Source organism: Haliotis rubra, unplaced genomic scaffold, assembly GCF_003918875.1.
Source record: "Haliotis rubra isolate DU_JTF1 unplaced genomic scaffold, ASM391887v1 Scf1088, whole genome shotgun sequence".
NCBI classification, from domain to species: domain Eukaryota; kingdom Metazoa; phylum Mollusca; class Gastropoda; order Lepetellida; family Haliotidae; genus Haliotis; species Haliotis rubra.
Genome location: NW_025764990.1, coordinates 49,211 through 56,858, shown reverse-complemented (window position 1 = coordinate 56,858; position 7,648 = coordinate 49,211). Strand labels below are relative to the sequence as shown.

The window sequence follows — 7,648 nt, the reverse complement described above, 5'->3', positions numbered from 1 at the left end:
GAGAGAGATAGATAGAGAGAGAGAGAGAGAGAGAGATAGAGAGAGAAAATGAGAGAGAGAGAGAGAGAGAGAGAGAGAGAGAGAGGGTATACAGTATACAATATATAGTGTACAGTATACATACAATCATCATAAATTATCATGCAAGCAAATGCGGATCAGGCGTTTTTGAAAATATTATAAATGTTCAATAAATAATTCATTCATATTCCTAGTAGATATAAGTTTTTGAAAGTTGCCGCAATTGGGCCCTATTGCCAATATGAATAATATATTTAGGGTAAATGTCCCTTTTGCAGTACCCAGACGCCTGTTTTCCTTACAGCTTTAACTTTGTGTTGTACATATAATGTAAATCCATCAATTTGTAAATCAACTAAACTGTCAGTTTTTCCTCTTGAAGATATATTACATCATTTTCAATAATAAGATCTAAAAATTCTTGATATTTCAAGTACTTTCTTGAGCCACACATATTCAAGTTAATAAACTTCAGCATGCAACCTTGACCATCAACATCACCACCACCATCATCATCATCATCATCATTAGCAATATATACATCATTGTCAACATTAGGATCAATATATACTCTAACATGCTTAGCTTTGTTACAAACATGATCAGCTTCACAATTAGAATCTGGTACTGGGTGAACACATGCATGAACATGTGCATTAGCACCAGCAGCAATATCAACAGCATTAACATTTTTGTCATCAATAGCATTTTCACAGTTTGGAAAATCTGGAGTTTTTATGTTAACATTATCATGAGTCACAAAAGTCCCTTTACTAAAATTTAATATACACTTTGATATTTGGAACATCGATCAATGCTATTGTTAATGACAGTTTTGCTGTGTGCTATAGTTGATACTGAGGGAATAGAAACAGTATGGGTGTCATTGGGATCACTGTTCTCATTGACCTTGCCCATTTAAGATATTGAGATTACTAAATGAGTGTCTGTCAGATACCATTTATCTTACAACGAGTTGTTTCAAGACGTATCTAGTGAGCGAAAACAGTAATCTGTTTCTTACATGACATGAAATTGCACCATTTTATTGTCGAATAGATTCAAATTTCATATTTTCTCATCGTAGTTGCGCAATAATACACAATACAACACATATACAACATGTTCATATATGTAGGTGATATAACATAGCATTAAGCAAATTATGCTTATTCTAGTATAACTATCATAATAGAACATATATCACTCTATCAATTCTGAAATACATATCACATAATCCTGATTATGGCATACATAAACCAATAAATCTATGAAATGAACCTGCTTAAAAAATCTATATGCCTTACTCGCACAACATGTATTATGTGTTTAGGTGTATACTGGGTATATATATATATATATATATACAATATATGAATAGTGAGTGAGTGAGTTTACTTTTACTACTTTTACGCCACACTCAGCAATATTCCAGCTATACGGCGGCGGTCTGTAAATAATCGAGTCTGGACCAGACATATATACAATAAAAAGTAAAGAACATAATAATGATTTCATGTTGTATAAATACTACATGAACCATACATATAAAACATGGCCGACAACTATGGCAGCAGGCACAATACTCATGTGTCGTCTGACCTTATAAATATGACGGTACTATTAATACACTTATCATAATAACCGCACTGTCGTGAAATACCAATTTACATTAATATTAGTGAGTGAGTATGGTTTTACGCCGCTTTTAGCAATATTTTAGAAATATTCCAGCAATATCACGGCGGGGGACACCAGAATTGGGCTCACACATTGTGCCCATGTGGGGAATCGAACCCGGGTCTTCGGCGTGGCGAGCGAACGCTTTAACCACTAGCCTACCTCACCGCCCTACACTAATATTAAAACACATTCGTACCTCAACAATTCACAATAACCTAAGCAAGAATAATGTTTATAACACAACTATACATAAACACATATAAGGTACATCCTACATAATATGTGTCTACTGTAGTTAAACATATATTAGGTTTAGAGTTGAAGGAGAAGAACCCAGAAGTTGGGCTAAATGTCAAAAGTCTGCTAATTTAGTCTACCTCACACAGCTGCAGAAATAGTCACCCGATGACTATCTTGTGCCGCTGCATGAGGTAGACTAACTTATATTGTTTAAGAAAAAGATTGAACTGACCAATTAGAAAGTAAGGGATAGCTGGCCCTAGGAGAGAAGGACCCGAGAATACCCTGCACTCCCACAGTGAAACAATAAAGCTAGCCAGCCCAGGTCTAGCTTGTGGCAATCAAGCTGGATACAAATGCTGGATACAAATACCGTATACAATACAAAAGATACCACAACCAAACCAACAATACCTTCTTTCTCAAGAAATGGTGAAGCGACACTTCCAAACCATTTTAATAGTTTGGGAGGTTTACCACTTGACTAATGTCAACAGATTTTTTGCATGGAACCATCCTCAGTTACATTTAGTTTGGATAGTTTTTCAGTCTGTTATCAGCGTAGGCCTTCAAACAGTGGTATCAAAGGCTTCATGTCATCTGCTCTTATTTTCCAACATATCGGTTCAGGGGTAACCCTCTCATTCTGTGATCTCACACATTCCATGTTCGCCATGGGAAATAGGTTCCGCTGCAGCAGTAACATCGTAATAATTACTGATGTTGATGGCATTTCTTCTTCCCCGATTTAGCAGTTCTGAATGTCCTGTTCTGTGTGGTATGGAGTCCCCTGATGATTGAAATGGCCAGATTTCTCAACAATTGCAAACATGTGAAAGGATGGTGTAAATCCAGCAAGGGTCCAGGCAGGAAGCAATCTACTCTAAGCCACCTACTCTCAGCTGTTGGCAACATTGTATTGTTTTCATATTGTAATGTCTTCTATAGTTCAACTATTACAGATTTATATGCTAGTTATACACCTACATCTCTGATTTTCAAGTTGTTTTAGGGGCGGTGGGGAAGGCAAGTGGTTTAAGCGTTCGCTCGTCACGCCGAAAATCCGGGTTCGATTCATCACGTGGATACAATGTGTGAAGGCCTTTTCTGGTGTCTCTCGCCGTGATATTGCTGGAATACTGCCAAAAGTGGCGTAAAAGCATACTCACTCAAGTTGTTTTACTGTCCTCTCCTGACAGGCGTTTATAATTTTGTATAATGTATTATGAATCTATAACTTCTTTTGTCACGATAACTTCATGTCAATCTTATCTCACCCACTCACTCACTCTTGCCACATGAGTCATGTTCTTTCTTTTTCAAACATCGGTGTTGGTTCCTTCTTTACTTGGTTTGCGCAATGTATGTTGCTCAGGCCACACATTTAGGTGGTTGTAATTTGTAATCGGGAACCTTATAAAGTATAGTTTACAGAATTTGTTTAATATAAATTAATGACGTTTCTGTGCTTTTGCTTGTTTCATTATGTATGGATGGATTTTCTCGGGAAACGAGTAACAACATTGCTTTATATCTAAACGCAGATGCAAGTAAACAATCACATATACAAGAATAACTACCATTTCCTAACCACTCCCAGTCCCGTTTATCGCGTTAAGGTAGTGAATCAATTCCGTCTTGTTTCTTTTCTGTGCATACATCCGAGGTGTCCAGCCGTACTCATTTGTAGCCTCCAGACCCACACCACTTCCCTGAAGGATGTGCTTCACCATCTCCACATGGCCTCCTTTGCAGGCAAAGTGAAGCATGTTGTTTTCACGATCATCAACCAATGACATATTGCCTCCTTTTCTGACAATGAACTGCACCAGTTATATATTTCCTCTTTCAGCTCCCATCATCAATACTGTCTTTCCCGATATCTCTCTACTGTTAATGTCCACAATATTTTTAATATAATATGCTTCACCATCTCCACTTTCCCACAGTGCAAGGCGACATGAAGGATATTGCACTTTTGAACATCGACTAAATGCACATCAGCTCCTCTATTGGCAAGCATGTCAAACACACCTATATGTCCCTCACTTGCTGTATTCATCAATGGTGTTCTCTTGAAACTCCCTCTGCTGTTGATGTCAGTAATGTTCTGAGAGAGAATATACCCAACCAAGTCCACATGTCCACTTAGGCTGGCCAGATGTAGGATGTTGTCCCCAAATCTATCCACAAGTGAAGCGTTAGACCCCTCACTCACGAGGGAGCGGAACACGTCTACATTTCCACCGGTTGCTGCTGACATCAAAGGTGTCCGCCCGTATCTTTCTCTACCGTTGATGTCCACAATATTCTGTGAGAGGATGTGCGTCACCATGTCCAAATGCCCTCGAAGACTGGCAAGATGTAGAACGTTGTTCTTATATGTATCTACAAGTGAAGCTTTGCCTCCTTTACTTACAAGAAAGACAAACACGTCAGTGTGTCCCTCGGCAGCGGCCAACATCACTGGTGTCCTCCGGAATCTATCCCTGCTGTTGATGTCAGTGATATTCTGTGAGACGATGTACTTCACCATCGGAACGTGACCTCCAAGGCTTGTCAAATGAAGGATGTTGTTACGATCAGAATCAACAACCGACACGTTACCTCCTACACATGCACAGAAGTCAAGGACATCTGTATATCCTTCGCGGGCTGCAAACAACACAGGTATCATCCCGTGAACCCCTTTTGTGTCTCCTTGGTCTTGGGTCCAGGCCCATTGCAATCGTCCAAACTTACCCTTCTTGCAGGCTTGAAGAATCTTTTTCTTTTCCTTATCTCGACGTTGGTGGTCAGGTCTCGAATGATGGAACTTCTCATCTGTGAGTGAGTGAGTGAGTGAGTGAGTGAGTGAGTGATTATGGTGAAATGAGCCAAGCATTCAGTGAGTATCCTGAGTGAAGATGGGTAAGTTTAAATTTACTTTTAATGTTTAGGGTCTTAGTACCGCCAGTGAAGAGTGACTTGGAAACAGTGTGTTTGAGTGAGTTTTATGATTGGTCTTCGTATTAATTTTATTTATAAATCCAGTGTTAGATTTCGCACTTTCTATGTTCACGAGAGTGACTTGAAACAGCAATGAGTGAAGGCATTGCCCATGGAGTGAGTGAGGAGGAGGAGGAGTGAGTGGGTGAGTGAGTGAGTGAGTGAGTGAGTGAGTGAGTGAGTGAGTGAGTGAGTGAGTGAGTGAGTGAGTGAGTGAGTGAGTAGTGAGTGAGTGAGTGAGTGAGTGAGTGAGTGAGTGAGTGAGTGAGTGAGTGAGTGAGTGAGTGAGTGAGTGAGTTAATATTAATCGTCACATCGGCAATATTTCAGCCATATCGTGACGAGAACAGTTTATAATTATATTAAAGATCAATAAAGTTAGAAAATAAAAACCCGTTGACGACGAACAGTAAAACTACTAGTGTATAACGGTATCAAGGAATAAAACTAGCAACTCTCTCTAAAATTGGATGTCAAATTAGGACAACACAGTATAAAAAATGGGCTATAGATCGCCAACAACTAACGGTAGATCACCATACCAGGGACCATGGGGACTTACATTACTTTTGCTACCTGCATGGACCCTAGTTGGATTTACACCATCCCTTCAGCCGCTGGCGATGGTAGAAAGACTTAGCCAAAATTTTAAATAACAAAAATACTACGATTAAAAAGTATGGTTGACTACGATTTAAAACCTGGTAGACTTAAATTTACTTGAAATGTTTTGAGACTTACGTACACTCTCAGGAGGACAATATTTTTACGCTACGTCAACCCCTTCGAAGGTACAGCCACTCACAAATTCAGTTTCTCATTTAAATCACCAATACTAAAAATGCATGTATATACAAAACATATGAATCAAAATTCATCTATCATTTCTATTTATTTTATAAATTCAATAACAAAATGATAATTGACATTATTAAAAAGATCCTTAACAGGTTTAACATTGAAATATTTACCCCTTATGACAGAGAATTCGACACAGTCAAGCAGGAGATGCTTGACTGTGACTCTCTCATCACAAGGGATACAAAACGGAGGATCTTCACCTTTCAACAAGTATTTGTGAGTATACCTTGTATGGCCAATGCGACATCGTCGCATAATGACCTCCTCAAATCTGGACTGACAACCCAAGTGAGTGAACAGGTGACAACATCCTTCACTGCGCCTGTAGGGGAGGAGATGTGGAGGTGGTGGAGTACATCCTCTCAAAGATGATGGTTCATATTGACAGTAGGGGATACAAACGCCACACACCAGTGGTGTTAGCAGGATACGGGGGATATAAAGAAGTTGTGGAGTTACTTGTCAAACATGGAGCTAATCTAGCTCTCTCAAACAGCGACAGAAACACCATCCTTCACTTGACCTCTTACGGAGGATCTGTGGAAGTAATGAAATATGTCCTCTCACAGAACTCGGTAGACGTAAACAGACGGGGTTGGAAGACGAGGACGGCAGTAATGATAGCAGGACAGAAAGGACGTAAAGGATTGGTTGAATTATTCGTAAAACATGGAGCTAAACTGTCACTCACAGATAGAGATGGTGAAAACATTCTTCACTTAGCCATTCATGGAGGACATTTGGAGGTAGTGAAATATATCCTGTCACTGGGTACTGTGGACATCAACGTCAAGAACAATAAGAGACAAACAGCAGTGGGGAAAGCAAGAAAGAATAGACACCGAGACGTGGTGGACCTACTTGTGACATACGGTGCTCACACAGAATCCAGGACAAAATCCACCCGGACCAAATCCACCCCAAAATTGCAAACTAGGACAAAATCCACCCGGACAAAATCCACACCTAATAAATTCCACCCTAAGAAGAAAAAAACACCTAATGACATGTTTAGTCACAGAAATGAATTTTATTCATATCAGTCATTAAAAAGTATGTTCTATCAAAACATGAGTATAAAGGGCTCCAATCAGGCTTGCAAAAACATCTTAATTCTTTAAGGTGATTACGTAATGATCAAAGTGTGAGACTACTTAATGATACATGAAAGAGGATTAAGTAGTGATCAAAATGTGACAAATGGAGAAACCTTTAATGTTTGAAACAACATCTAGGAACAACAGCCAATTAGGAAAACGTAAATGCTATCAAAACAATGCTTGCAATGCTTGAGAAAAACATACGTAATGATCAAAGTGTGAGACTACTTAATGATACATGAAAGAGGATTAAGTAGTGATCAAAATGTGACAAATGGAGAAACCTTTAATGTTTGAAACAACATCTAGGAACAACAGCCAATTAGGAAAACGTAAATGCTATCAAAACAATGCTTGCAATGCTTGAGAAAAACAACTTGATCAAAGATCAGGACACACTAAAACTTTTAACAATAGCAATTTGAGAAGGGTGGATTTTGTCCATTTTTTTGTTAAGAAGAGGTGGATTTTGTCCGGGGTGGCAATTTTGGGGTGGATTTTGTCCGGGTGGATTGTGTCCGGTCACCGCTCGCACATAACAGTTGCTTTGTTGTGAAGGGTTACATGTTCTTTGCTTCACGTGTCCATGCTTCCGTTTCAAACATATTGATGTGTTGAATAATCACACCAGGAACAGATATATTTACGAATTGAAATTATACATACATGTTATACAGACAAATTGACGTGTAGGATACATACATGTGATACAGACATATTGACGTGTTGGATACATACATGTGATACAGACATAT

At 38.9% G+C, this 7,648-nt stretch overlaps 1 protein-coding gene across 1 annotated transcript; it reads right to left on the bottom strand.

Moving 5' to 3' along the window:
* Positions 1-3,530: 3,530 nt before the first annotated feature.
* On the bottom strand, positions 3,531-4,621 carry LOC124282243 (ankyrin repeat and death domain-containing protein 1B-like). Its single transcript, XM_046718199.1, has 2 exons — positions 3,994-4,621; positions 3,531-3,691 (listed from the first exon to the last, which is right to left on the bottom strand). Exons 1-2 carry the CDS (start codon positions 4,619-4,621, stop codon positions 3,531-3,533), a joined length of 789 nt encoding a protein of 262 aa, XP_046574155.1.
* Between the last annotated feature and the right edge of the window lie 3,027 nt (positions 4,622-7,648).

Excerpts from the sequence above, each read along its gene's own strand:
- LOC124282243 (XM_046718199.1), bottom strand. The coding sequence starts at position 4,621 with ATGATACCTGTGTTGTTTGCAGCCCGCGAAGGATATACAGATGTCCTT. Across the intron at positions 3,692-3,993 it reads ACCATTGATGAATACAGCAA|GAGGCCATGTGGAGATGGTG; the intron begins GTGAGGGACATA and ends TTGCCTGCAAAG.